The 14,307-nt window shown below is 50.0% G+C and overlaps 1 protein-coding gene across 2 annotated transcripts in view; it reads left to right on the forward strand.

Annotated features, from left to right (window-relative positions):
• Positions 1–14,307, forward strand: part of LOC140391522 (solute carrier family 15 member 1-like) — a 65,949-nt gene that overhangs the window by 37,879 nt on the left and 13,763 nt on the right. For both annotated transcript variants that reach the window (XM_072476096.1, XM_072476097.1), the window contains exons 17-19: positions 1,384–1,533; positions 6,007–6,053; positions 6,859–6,966. In XM_072476096.1, coding sequence (XP_072332197.1) covers positions 1,384–1,533; positions 6,007–6,053; positions 6,859–6,966 — 305 coding nt within the window. The remainder of the gene's footprint in view (positions 1–1,383; positions 1,534–6,006; positions 6,054–6,858; positions 6,967–14,307) is intronic.

Here is a 14,307-nt window from a genome sequence, read left to right on the forward strand (position 1 = left end):
CCTTCCTCTTCTCTGCTCCAAGGAGAACAATCCCAGCTTTTAAATTAATTCACAATATTTTAGAATCACGCAGAATAGATGGAGGCCATTTGGCCCAAGTTAGCGCCGGTTCTTTGAAAAGCTGTCCTATCAGTTTCACTGTTATTGCGATGTTGAGGTTTTCCAAAGCTGAGTGCTAGATAGGAATTCCAGGCATGTTGACGACAGAATGGTACATCAACAAGTTAAAAAGCGGGGAGAGGAAAAAAAAATTTGTGAATCACCTTTAATGACCTCAGCAAGTCCCAAAACATCACACAGCCAATGAAGTACTGCTGAAGAGTTGTCATTGCTGTAATGCAAGAAAAACAGCAGCCAATTCGCACACAGGAAGCTCTTGTCAAAGTGCAATGTGATAACAACCAGGTCACTCGCTTCAGTGGTGTTGCCCGAGGGACAAGTGTTGACCAGGACACCAGGGAGAGTTCTTCTGCCCTTCACGTTAGTGTTATGCAATCTTTTCAAACCACTTGAGATGGCAGACAAGGTCTCAGCTAACGTGTCATTCTGAAATACAGCACCTCTGATAGTGCAGCACACCTCAGTACAAGATTTCTGTTCTCAAGAGTCTGGAGTGAGATTCAAACCCACTTGATCTTTTCAGAGTCAAAGTGCTACCAACTAAGCCATATATGGAGCTACATTTATGGAGCTGTGTACCTTGGCAGGGAACCTCCAGGTGAAGATGTTCCCAGGAATGGATTTGTTTATTGTCACGTGTACCGAGGTACAGTGAAAAGCATTTTTCTGCGAGCAGCTCAACAGATCATTAAGTACATGGAAATAAAATAAAAGAAAAGAAAATACATAAAAGGGCAACACAAGGTATACAATGTAACTACATAACACCAGCATCGGATGAAGCATACAGGGTGTAGTGTTACTGAGGTCAGTCCATAAGAGGGTCATTTAGGAGTCTGGTAACAGTGGGGAAGAAGCTGTTTTTGAGTCTGTTCGTGCGTGTTCTCAGACTTTTGTATCTCCTGCCCGATGGAAGAGGTTGGAAGAGTGAGTAAGCCGGGTGGGAGGGGTCTTTGATTATGCTGCCCGCTTTCCCCAGGCAGCGGGAGGTGTAGATGGAGTCAATGGATGGGAGGCGAGTTCGTGTGATGGACTGGGCGGTGTTCATGACTCTGAAGTTAAACCACGTGAGATGGCAGTTGAATGTTGCTACCCTTATCCTTCTCGGGCAGTGGATCATGAGACTGGATGGTTCTGTTAAAGTAAAACCCTAAATACGCAATGGATAGAAACACAAAACAACTGATATCATTAAAAATAAACTCCCATCTTAGAATTTGTTGCTTATATTGTCAATCTGAAACCTAGCTTATTCTTTTTCAGGCAAGTGAATATATCAGCGTCACAGCAGTCAATATAGAGAACGTCTCCGTTACATATGGGGTCAAAACAGTAACATATCCAACAGTAATTAATAATGGATCTCGTCACACGCTCCTAGTCACAGACATTCTGCAACCTGCTATGAAATTGGTTAGTAGAAATATGTGTATAGCAATGGGCAAAATGCAAGTGTCACTTTGAATCTTAGCTTGTTAAAGGCTAAGTGCTGAATACTTTCATGCCACTTAAATGTGAATTTCTATTTTTGCGACAAGAACGTGATCTGGATTGGAAATAAAAGTGTGACGTCTGCAAACGCAGTGAGTCAGGTAGACTGCTATATCAGCTTGGGTAACTCAGTTTGGATCAGTGCTAATGTGTGAAGTATGAAATGTGTTTGAGCTGTTGAATATCAGTTCTCAATGAGTGTTAATCTTTAAAAGAGAGACCACAAGATGTAGAAAGTGAAAATTTTAGTGCAACAAAGACCCATTATTGGTGTAAGATGATGGATCTTTATTCTAAGTTGCTATGCTATATGTGACTGGCCAGTGCCCTATTGATATAACAAGTGGTGAGATATTTCCAGCCGTGGCAGTGGAAATCTCACACATGAATGAATGCAAGAAATAAGGTTACAGAATGGTCTTTCTTTACCAAGGAGGATATGTATTTTCCACTGACATTTTAACCACTGGCTCACAATGACATGGATAACCAATATGAATTATGCTGCAATTTCTGTCTTTATCAGAGGGAAATTGGGCCAGGTTAACAGATGGGTTTACATCCTGGAAACAAACTTTAGCCAATGTCATTTCATATGGTATTACGCCATGCTGTTTTAATATTAATTCAAAGGATGTGGGCTTTGCTGGCCAGACCAGCATTTACCACCCATCTCTAATTGCCTCCAGAAGGTGGTGGTGAGCTGCCTTCTTGAACCGCTGCAGTCCATGTGGTGTAGGTACACCCACCGTGCTGTTAGGGAGGGAGTTGCCTGATTTTGACCCAGCGACAGTGATGGAATGGCAAAGTATTCCCAAGTCAGGACGGCGAGTGACCAGCAGGGTAATCTCCCCATGCATTTGTTGCCCTGGTCCTTCTCAATGTGGAGTCATGGATTTGGAAGGTGCTAACTGTGGAGTCTTGGTGAGTCCCTGCAGTTCATCTTGAGATCGTACACACGGCTGCTACAATATGCCGAAGGTGGAAGGAGTGAATTTTTGTGGAAGGGGGAAGCAATCCAGCGGGGCTGCTTTGTCCTGGATGGTGTCGAGTTTCTTAAGTGTTGTTGGAGCTACACTCATCCAGGCAAGTGGCCAGTATTCCTGACTTGTGCTTTGTAGATTATGGACAGGTATTGAGAGTCAGGAGGTGAGTTACTCGCTGCAGGACTCCTAGCCTCTGACCTGCTCTTGTAACCACGGTATTTATATGGCTAGTCTAGCTCGGGTTCTGGCCAATGGTAACCACCAGGACATTGATGATGGGAACTCAGTGATAGTAATGCCACTGAATGTCAAGGGGTAATTGTCATGGTCTGCCTTGGCACTTGTGTGGCGTGAATGTTACTTGCCACTTGTCAGCCCAAGCCTGAATATTATCCAGGTCTTATTGTATTTGGAACTGGGCTACTTTTGTATCTGAGGAGTTGCGAATGGTGCTGAACATTGCGCATCATCAGCGCCCAGCACCACTTCATTTTTTTAAAATATTTTGTTCGGGAACACCTCACTCTTCCAAATGTTTAGTTTGTACTGGAAAATCGGCCAAACTCCTCCAGGATACTCATGATTCCCCCAAGAATAATAAGGTCCAAAATATACAGCATCAGGTCGTCCGCGTACAACAATCCCCTGTGCTCAGCTCCATCCCCTCCCCCCACCCCGCACAATCTCTCTCCAACTCCTTGACGATCTAAGCGCCATTGCCAGTGGCTCTATTGCCAAGGCAAATAGCAACAGGGAGAGTGGGCACCCCTGCCTTGCCCCGAGGGTAGCTCAGGTGTACCCCGAGCTTACACGATTTGTCCGCATGCCCGTCACCGCCGCCTTATATAACAGCCGGACCCAGTCCACAAACCCCTGCCCGAACCCAAACCCTTCACCTCTTCCTCCACCATCTTGGGGAAATCCAACCCATCCAGGAACTGCTGCATTCCCTCCCCCCTGGTTGGGGGGCTCCAATTCATAAAGCCTCCTGTAGAACCCCTCAAATACCCCATTCACCCCCACCAGGCGGAGTACCACTCTTACCCCTCCATCCTTCACCCTTCCAATCTCCCTCGCCGTCTCCTGGTTCCTGAGTTGGTGGGTCTGCATCGTGCTAGCCTTCTCCCCGTACTCATACATTACCCCCTCTGGCCTTTCGCAACTGCCCTATTGCCTTCCCCGTGGACACCAGCCCGATCTGCATCTGGAGCCTCTCCTTCAACAACCCTGCCTTTGGGGTCTCCGAATTCCTCCTGTCCACCCGCAGAATCCCGTCCACCAGCCTTGCCATCTCTGCTCGCTCCGTCTTCCCCCTGTGCGCCCGGATCAATACGAATTCCCCCCTAACCACAGCCTTGAGCGCCCCTCACAACGTGGCAGCCGAGACCTCACCCGTATCATTCAAATCCACATACCCCCGGGTGGCAGCCCTCACCCGCTCACACACCTCCTTATCCACTAACAGCCCCACATCCAGCCTCCACTGCGGGCACTGTGGGCACTGCCCCCACCCCCGTCCACTCGCAAGTCCACCCAGTGCAGCGATCGGCAAGTACCCCGAGTCGACGACCGGCATCAGCAGCGTCTCGCCCACCACGTAAAAACCAAACCGAGAGTACACCCTGTGCACATGGGAGGAGTACGAGAACTCTTCCGCCCTCGGCCTCCCGAACCTCCACCGGTCCTCACCCCCCCCCCCCCCATACACTCCATAAACCCCTTCAGCTCCTTCGCCATCTCCGACACCCTCCCTGACGTCGGGCTCAACCGGTCCAAAACAAGGCAAAGGTGCACTCACCCTCGGCACTCCCCAAACATTCCCCCACCAAACAAAACAAAACATCTCAACGGACAAAAGTTCACCAACAACCAACAAACGGAAAAGACAGAGAAAGCAAACATTTCCTCACACCTCCTTACAGATCAATGTCTTCCTTCTCCTCCAGTCCACTGTCTCAAAAATTCCATCGCCTTGTCTGGTGTCCCGAAATAATGTTCTCGGCTGTTAAAAGTCACCCAGAGGCGGGACGGGTACAACATCCCGAACTTCGCCGCCTTCACCCGATTAAACCCAGCTCTCCCCTTCCAGGGTCCGCGCCCAAGCCCTGGTACACTCGAAGCTCGTTCCCTTTCCCAGTGGACCTCCTCATCTGCCTCGCCCACCTCAATATCTTCTCCTTGTCCAGGAATCAGTGGAGACGAACCATCACCGCCCTCGGCGGCTAGTTCACCTGCGGTTTGCCCATCAACATCCTGTGCGCTCGGTCGACCGTCAGGGGCCGGTCGAAGGCCTCCTCCCTCATCAGCTTCTCCAGCACCTTGGCTACAAATGAGCTAGCGTCCGCTCCCTCGATGCCTTCAGGCATCCCCTCGATTCTTAAATTGTGTCTCTGGGAGTGATTCTCCAGGTTCTCCACCTTCTCCTTGAGCCGCTTCTGGGTCGCCTGCATTACTCCTATTTCGGCCGCCAACGAGGCAAGCTGCTCCTTGTGCTCCCCCACCGCCTCCTCCACTTTCCGAATAGGCTGGCCCTGGGACTCCAGCCTCTGTTCCACGCGGTTGATTCCCGCTTTTAATGGTACCTTGGCTAGGTCTTCCTGGGCTTCCCTCCTCTGCCAGCTGAACTTCTCGTTTAAGAAGTCCACCAGCTGCTCCATTGACTACTGGGCAGGCAGAGCTGGCTAACCCTTTGCCACCGCCATCTTGACCTGTGGCGCACTAAGGTTCTCTTCTCGACCCACTTCTGGTCCGTGGATCCATCCACCAGCCCCAGTGGAGTTGAACTTTCTTCAGTCGCCCCCACACTTTTTTTCAGCGGAACATCCACCCAACAAGCGGGGAAAAGGTCCAAAAAAGCCGCCTCGGGCAGGAGCTGCCAAATGTTCAACCACTCACTCCATGGCCGCCACCGGAAGTCTGACCAGCCCCACTTCTGACCATATGAAGGAAGGAAGTTCATTGATGAAGCAGCTGAAGGTGGTTGGGTCTCTAGGGCACTACCCTGAGGAACTTTTGCTTTAAACAAGAGTGATATGGTAAAATATACTTCAAAATGAAGTGATGTTCACTCATAGGTTGATGCATGTCGCAGGAAAAAGCATATTCCACCTTGTTCAGAGAGCTTGGACAACTTATCTGCAACAAACTCTATTGTGTTTACTAAACGAAAGTGATTCTCTCAATAACAAAAAACGAACTTTCACTACCTAAGTGAAATATTTGCCTGATGGCACTCTTCTAAACTGAATGTAGGTAAACAATGTCAAGGTTCTTCCTTGTGTAGGATTGAGCTGAATACACCGGGACTCATGGGAATAATTACATCGCCAGTCTAGAATAAGTGAACTGTTGACAGTGTAACAATCGTTAATGAAGTTTGTGAAAAGAATCTCTGACTTTGTCTTCACAGCTCGATGATATCGAAGAAAAACCAGAGGAAGGAAAAAATGCAATAAGGTAGTCTTCTCCATACTGGCCATCCTCCCAGCCTGCTCGTCCAAACCTCAGCTGCTCCCATCTTAACTCGCAAGAAGTCCCATCCACCCATCAATGCAGCTCACTGACCTACTTTGGCTCCTGACCTGGCAACACTTTGCTTTTAGATTCCTTGATTTCAAATTCCTCCATGGCTTCACACCCAGGCATAGCTGTTACTTTCTCTAGCCTTAGCCTCCTCTGTAGGTCTCTGTGGTCCTTCAGTTCTGAACAACCTTGATTTTAACCCCTTCATTCTTAATAGCAGTGCCCTCAGCTGCCTGGACCCCAAGATCTGATCATTCCTCTCTAAACTCTCCGCTTTGATCTCTTGCTCGCACCTCCTTTAAGACACTCCATAAAACTTGCCTCTTTGACCAAGCTATTGATCATCTGTCCTAACACCTACGTTATGTGATTATGTGTCCGATATTGCTCAATAAAGTTCCAGTGAAGCACCTTTTCATTATGTTAAAAATGCAAAACAAATACATGATGTTGCTGCATGCTACACCTCTCCTACGCCTATTTTTGCTATACTGAACTCAGCATATCCATATTGATTTCTTTATTTCTGCATATTCAATATATTTGAAAGTAATTGGGTATTGGTGGCAATTAGTGTTGGGTAGGGTTACTGGGTTACGGGGATAGGGTGGAGGTGTGGACCTTCGGTATGGTGCTCTTTCCAAGAGTCGGTGCAGACTCAATGGGCCGAATGGCCTCCTTCTGCACTGTAAATTCTATGAATCTATGAATCTATGAATTAAATGTGGTTTCATTCCAGATTTGCCACTGCATTGACAGATGTTGACAATATCACAATGGATGGGACTGAGTTTGGAAGTTTGAACAAATTATCTGCAACAAACTACTCATTGTTTACTAAAGGAACGTAAGTGATTCGCTCAGTACAAAAACGGAAATAGCACATACTCAGGTTAAATAGTTTCCTGACTGGCCCAATGCCTTCGCATGTGGGATGGGCCTGATTGCCCAGTTGATCTCTTCTTGTCCATCAATTTTATTCACTCATAAATATAAGCTTTCTCTGTCCAGAATATATCCAAAACTATCCAGGACAGTTTTACCCAAAGAACTACCTACGTGGTAACTATTGGATCACATGTGTTGGGACTGCCCTCTTGTCCTAATTCATTCTGTTACTTCAAACACAGGAAACATACACATCGATCATAACATTTGCAAAATCAGCTTTTTCTTTTTTTTTAAAATATATTTTATTGAAATTTTTTTTCCCTGAGCAACATTTTTCCCGCTTACAAAACAAGCGAAACGATAACAGTAACAAAACAGAAATTTTTAAACTTTTTAACAATAATAATAATAATAATATACAAGTAACAAAACCTCGTACTCTATTGACCTATACTCAACTGAGCCTCCTCCCCCCCTCCCCCCTGGGTTGCTGCTGCTGGTCATCCGTCTTCCCTCTAACGTTCCCCTAGGTAGTCGAGAAATGGCTGCCACCGCCTGGTGAACCCTTGAGCCGATCCTCTCAGGGAAAACTTTATCTGCTCCAGTTTAATAAACCCCGCCATATCATTTACCCAGGCCTCCAGTCCGGGGGGTTTCGCCTCCTTCCACATGAGTAGGATCCTGCGCCGGGCTACTAGGGACGCAAAGGCCACAACGTCGGCCTCTTTCGCCTCCTGCACCCCCGGCTCTTCCGCAACTCCAAATAGAGCTAACCCCCAGCCTGGTTTGACCCGGGCCTTCACCACCTGCGAAATCACTCCCGTCACTCCCTTCCAATACCCTTCCAGTGCCAGGCACGCCCAAAACATATGTGCGTGGTTTGCCGGGCTCCCACCGCACCTCCCACATTTGTCCTCCACTCCAAAGAACCTGCTCAATCTTGCCCCCGTTATGTGTGCTCTATGTAGCACCTTAAATTGAATCAGGCTAAGCCTGGCGCATGAGGAAGAGGAATTTACCCTGCTTAGGGCCATCAGCCCACATACCCTCCTCTATCTCCTCCCCTAATTCTTCTTCCCACTTTCTTTTAGTTCGCCCACCGACTCCTCCCCCTCTTCCCTCATCTCACTATAAATCTCTGACACCTTGCCCTCTCCGACCCACACCCCTGAAAGCACCCTGTCCTGTATCCCCTGTGTCGGGAGCCGCGGAAATTCCCTCACCTGTTGTCTAGTAAACGCCCTCACCTGCATATATCTCAAGAAATTCCCCCGGGGTAACTTATACTTTTCCTCCAGTGCTCCCAAGCTCGCAAAAGTCCCATCTATGAATAAATCTCCCACCTTCCTAATTCCCAACTGGTACCAGCTTTGAAATCCTCTCCATCCATTCTTCCTGGGGCGAACCTATGGTTGTTCCTGATAGGGGACCCCACCAGGGCTCCCCGCACCCCTCTCTGTCGCCTCCACTGTCCCCATATGTTCAGTGTTGCCGCCACCACCGGGTTCGTGGTGTACTTTTTCGGTGAGAACGGTAGCGGCGCCGTCACCAGCGCCTCTAGACTCGTCCCTTTACAGGACCTTCTCTCCAGCCTTTTCCACGCCGCTCCCTCACCCTCCATCATCCATCTACGTATCATTGCCACATTGGCGGCCCAATAATAATCTCCCAAGTTCGGTAGTGCCAGTCCTCCTCTGTCCCTACTGCGCTGAAGGAACCCCCTCCTTACTCTCGGAACTTTCCCTGCCCACACAAAGCTCGTAATGCTCCTATCTATTTTATTAAAAAAGGTCCTGGTGATTAAAATAGGGAGACATTGAAATACAAATAAGAACCTCGGGAGGACCATCATCTTAATTGCTTGCACCCTGCCCGCCAGCGATAAAGGCTGCATGTCCCACCTCTTAAAGTCCTCCTCCATTTGTTCTACCAGCCGTGTCAGATTAAGTCTGTGCAAGGTTCCCCAGCTCCTAGCGATCTGAATCCCCAAGTATCGGAAGTTTCTTTCCACTTTCCTTAGCGGTAAGCCTTCTATCTCTCTACTCTGGTCCCCTGGATGTATCACATATAATTCACTCTTCCCCATGTTTTAATCTATACCCCGAAAATTCCCCGAACCTCCTCAAGATTCGCATAACCTCTGTCATTCCCCCCCGCTGGGTCCGACACGTATAGCAATAGGTCATCCGCGTATAACGAGACTCGGTGTTCTTCTCCCCCTCTAGTCACCCCTCTCCATTTCCTGGAGTCCTCTCAGCGCCATGGCCAGAGGTTCAATTGCCAGCGCAAACAACAATGGAGACAGCGGGCATCCTTGTCTTGCTCCCCTATATAATCGGAAATACTCCGATCTATGTCGACCTGTAACTACGCTTGCCGCCGGTGCCCCATAAAGTAGTCTAACCCAGTGAATAAATCCGTTCCCAAACCCAAACCTCCTTAACACTTCCCATAAATATTCCCACTCCACCCTATCAAATGCCTTCTCTGCGTCCATTGCCGCCACTATCTCTGCCTCCCCCTCCACTGAGGGCATCATTATCACCCCTAATAGCCGTCGCACGTTAACATTCAATTGTCTCCCTTTTACGAACCCTGTCTGGTCTTCGTGCACCACCCCTGGGACACAGTCCTCTATCCTCGATGCCAGCCACCTTTGCTAGCAGTTTGGCGTCCACGTTCAATAGTGAAATAGGTCTATAGGACCCACACTGCATCGGATCTTTGTCCCTCTTCAAAATTAACGATATCGTCGCCTCCGACATTGTCGGGGGTAGTGTCCCCCCTTCCCTGGCCTCATTGAATGTCCTCGCCAACAACGGGGCCAACAAGTCCACATATTTTCTGTAGAATTCCACCGAGAACCCGTCCGGCCCCGGGGCCTTCCCTGCTTGCATGCTTCCCAGTCCCTTAATAACCTCGTCCACCTCAATCGGCGCCCCCAGGCCTGCCACCGCCTGCTCCTCCAATTTCGGGAACCTCAACTGGTCCAGGAACTGCCGCATCCCCTCCTCTCCCTCTGGGGGCTGAGACCTATACAGTTCTTCATAAAAGGTCTTAAACACCTCATTTATCTTTCCTGCCCTTCGCACAGTGTCTCCCCTTTCATCCCTAATTCCTCCTATCTCCCTCGCTGCTGCCCTCTTTCGCAGTTTGGTGCGCCAACAGGCGACTAGCCTTTTCCCCATATTCATACCTCCTCCCCTGTGCCTTCCTCCACAGTACCTCCGCCTTTCTGGTGGTCAGAAGGTCAAACTCGGTCTGGAGTCGTCTCCTCTCCCTGTACAGCTCCTCCTCCGGGGTCTCTGCAAATTCCCTGTCCACCCTTAAAATCTCCTCCAGTAATCTATCCATTTCCTTGGCCTCTGTTTTCCTTTTGTGGGCCCCAATAGAAATCAGCTCTCCTCTGACCACCGCTTTTAGTGCTTCCCAGACCACTCCCACAGGGACCTCGCCGTCGTCATTGACCTCCAGGTATCTCTCGATACACCCCCTCACTCTTGCACACACTCCCTCATCCGCCATCAGTCCCACATCTAATCGCCAGAGTGTTCTCTGCTCCCTGTCCTCTCCTACTTCCAGGTCCACCCAATGTGGGGCATGATCCGAAACCCGCTATGGCTGAGTATTCAGCTTCTTCCACCCTAGAGATCAACGACCTTCCCAAAACAAAAAAATCTATCCGGGAGTACACTTTATGGACGTGGGAGAAGAAGGAATACTCCCTAGCCCTGGGTCTAAGAAATCGCCATGGATCCACTCCCCCCATTTGGTCCATAAACCCCTTAAGTACCTTGGCCGCTGCCGGCCTTCTTCCAGTCCTTGAGCTGGATCTATCTAGCCCCGGGTCCAGCACCGTATTGAAGTCCCCTCCTAAAATCAAATTTCCTGCCTCCAGGTCCGGAATACGCCCCAGCATCCGTCTCATGAACCCCGCATCGTCCCAATTTGGGGCATACACATTAACCAACACGACCTCCATTCCCTCCAGCCTACCACTCACCATTACATATCTACCTCCACTATCTGCTACGATGTTCTTTGCTTCAAATGCTACATGTTTCCCCACCAAAAAAATGGCCACCCCTCTGTTCTTTGCGTCCAGTCCTGAGTGGAACACCTGTCCCACCCATCCTTTCCTTAGCCTAACTTGGTCCGCCACCTTTAGGTGCGTCTCTTGGAGCATAACCACGTCTGCCCTTAGTCCTTTCAAATGCGCGAGCGCTCGGGCCCTTTTTATCGGTCCATTCAGGCCTCTCACGTTCCACGTGATCAGCCTCACTGGGGGGCTACCTGCCCCCCTCCCGTGTCGACTAGCCATTACCTTCTCTAGGCCAGTCCCATATCCCGCCTCCGCGCTCCCGCTCGCTCCCCCAGCGTCGCATTCCGCCCCCGACCACTCTCTCTTTAGCCATTTCCTTTTGGATTTCCGCAGCAGCAACCCAGTTGCCCCCTTCCCCCCTCCCCCCCCCCCCCCCCCCCCCCACCCCCGCTAGATCCCTATCTAGCTTGATTGCTCCCCTCATATCACTTCCGTAAGTCAGCTGACTTCAACTGACCCCGGCTACTCCTGCTCACTCCTCGGCCCCCCCCCCCCCCCCGGTGTGAGGGAACTCCCATCCGCCTTGCGCCTGTTTTCCCGCCTTATTCTTTCTGGCGCGGGAACATCACTTTACCTGATCCGCCTCTTATGGCGCAGCTCCCTTTCCCCTCCCCCTCTCCTTCCCCATTCTCTGACTATGTCCCGCCTCTCCCCCCTCACCGGCGCCCACATTTCCCCAGTGTCCCCCCCCTTCCCTGTTTACTTCTCGATTAACTTTCATCATCCCATTAACAAAAACAATAATAACAACAATAACAGTTCCCTGCAGCATCAGTCCCTCAGTTCCGGCCCAGTTTCTCTTCATTGATGAAGGTCCATGCTTCCTCCGCCGTCTCGAAATAATAGTGTCTCTCCTGATGCGTGACCCATAGTCTTGCCGGCTGCAGCATCCCAAACTTCACCTTCCTTTTGTGCAAAACCTCTTTCGCTCGGTTGAAGCTCGCCCTCCTTCTTGCCACCTCCGCACTCCAATCCTGGTAGATCCTTACCACCGCATTCTCCCATCTGCTACTCCGCACCTTTTTAGCCCATCTCAGGACCTCTTCTCTGTCCTTAAGGCGGTAGAATCGCACGATTATCGCCCTTGGTGGTTCTCCCGCTTTTGGTCTTCTCGCCGGGATCCGATTTGCCCACTCCACCTCCATGGGGCCCGCAGGGGTCTCAGCACCCATCAGTGAGCTCAGCATCTTACTTGCGTACGCTCCACAGTCCACTCCTTCCACACCCTCCGGGAGACCTAGTATCCTGAGGTTCTTCCTTCGCGCTCCATTTTCAAGGGCCTCAATCCTATCAGCACACTTTTTATGAAGTGCCTCGTGCGTCTGAGTCTTGACCGCCAGGCCCAGGACCTCGTCCTCAATACCTGATACCTTCTGCTCCACCACGCAAAGGTCAGTCTCCTGGGTCTTTAAAGTCTCCTTAAGCCCCTCAATTGCCTGTAACAACGGGGTCATTACCTCCTTCTTCAGCAGGTCCACGCACCGTCTCACCACCTCGTCCTGCTCAGGCCCCCATGTCACCTGTGGTTTCTCCGCCGCCATTTTGCTCCACGCCCTCTGACCTTCTGGCTGCAGATCCTTCGGGCTGCAGCCGCCGCCGCCGGTTTTTCCCTCCGTCGTTCGGGGGGGACTCCCTTCCCTCGCGCCTCGCACCGGGTTTTACGGCCGTCCAAGTCCCCGTTGGGGCTCTTAAAAGAGCCCGAAGTTCCGTCGGAGCTGGAGCCGCCGAAACGTGCGGCTAGCTCATCCCTGCTGCAACCGGAAGTCCAAAATCAGCTTTTTCATGAGCACATGTTAAACGATCCAACATGTGTATTCAGGTACATCAATACTACATGATGCAGTATGTGTGCAAGATTTTATTGAGCTCATAATTCACTATAAGGGCTCTGGTACATCACTGTCCATAATCCAGTATGACTACATCATACAATGGTTTTACTCAAATCTCTTATAGCAATTCTACCTTTAGACACTAGGTGCATGACTCTCCCAAAAGGGAACAAAGTCCCCTAGGGAGCGCGTTTAGCCACGTGTTTCCCGGGACTCGCAGTGCCAAGAAACACATGGCTATTCAGCGCGACTTGCATTGAATAAGGAGTCTGAATGGGGAACACGCGGCCAGCTGCCTCTCTTTAAAATGCAGATTTACCAAAGAGTGAGGCGGGATTTACATCGCAACATCCCGCGAGATCGCGTTGGATCTTGTGAGGCCCGGTGAGCCGGGTAGATCCCGCGGGTGGGAGCGTCCACGCTGCGACGGGGGGAGCTGATTTTGTGCACACTACTCCGAATCACAACACGTCAAAAAACCTGCAAAGAATTAACAGCCTTGGGCCAAGAAGATGCACTTTGGTCTTTGGAATCCCTTCTAACTAGTCTTTACTGACGATATATGGTCCACTTAAGCCCTTCATCATCGAATTTACAATACAGAATTTACAATACATTCGGCCCATTGAGTCTACAAAGAGCACCCTACTGAAGCCCACGTATCTACCCTATCCCCTATCCCCGTAACCCAATGACCCCCACTTAACATTTTCTGGACACTAAGGGCAAGTTACCCACCTAACCTGCACATCTTTGGACTGTGGGAGGAAACCGGAGCACCCGGAGGAAACTCACGCAGACACATGCAGACATGCAGACTGCGCACAGACAGTGACCCAGCCGGGAATCGAACCTGGGACCCTGGAGCTGTGAAGCAATTGTGCTAACCACTATGCTGCCGTGCTGCCCCAACATCTCCCAGACCATCAAGACCTGGATGAATGACCGTCACACATTCTTTCAGCCACTCATTCTTGCCGTAGGCCTGCTTCACAAAGAATCCCTTTTCGGCTGACAGCTTTTTTAACTCATTGTGTGCTGCTCCCATAAACAGTCTAGAGCAATGGGTAGAGTTGAACTCTCCCACCACCCCCCACCCCAATTCCTACAAAGACACGGATAACAGCTCTAATGTTAGTTACACCAACACTGCTGGCTTAGTGAGGGTGTTGCTGTAAGGAGGCCAAAGAGAGAAAGATGTGAAGATGCCAGTGGGGTGAGCACAGTACGAAGTCTCACAACACCAGGTTAAAGTCCAACAGGTTTGTTTTGAATCACTAGCTTTCGGAGCGCAGCTCCTTCCTCAGCTACCTCAAGGTAGAATTGCTTCTTCCTTCACCTAATGAAGGAGCTGCGCACCAAA

The sequence above is a fragment of the Scyliorhinus torazame genome, chromosome 15 (assembly GCF_047496885.1).
Source record: "Scyliorhinus torazame isolate Kashiwa2021f chromosome 15, sScyTor2.1, whole genome shotgun sequence".
In the NCBI taxonomy this organism is placed as follows: domain Eukaryota; kingdom Metazoa; phylum Chordata; class Chondrichthyes; order Carcharhiniformes; family Scyliorhinidae; genus Scyliorhinus; species Scyliorhinus torazame.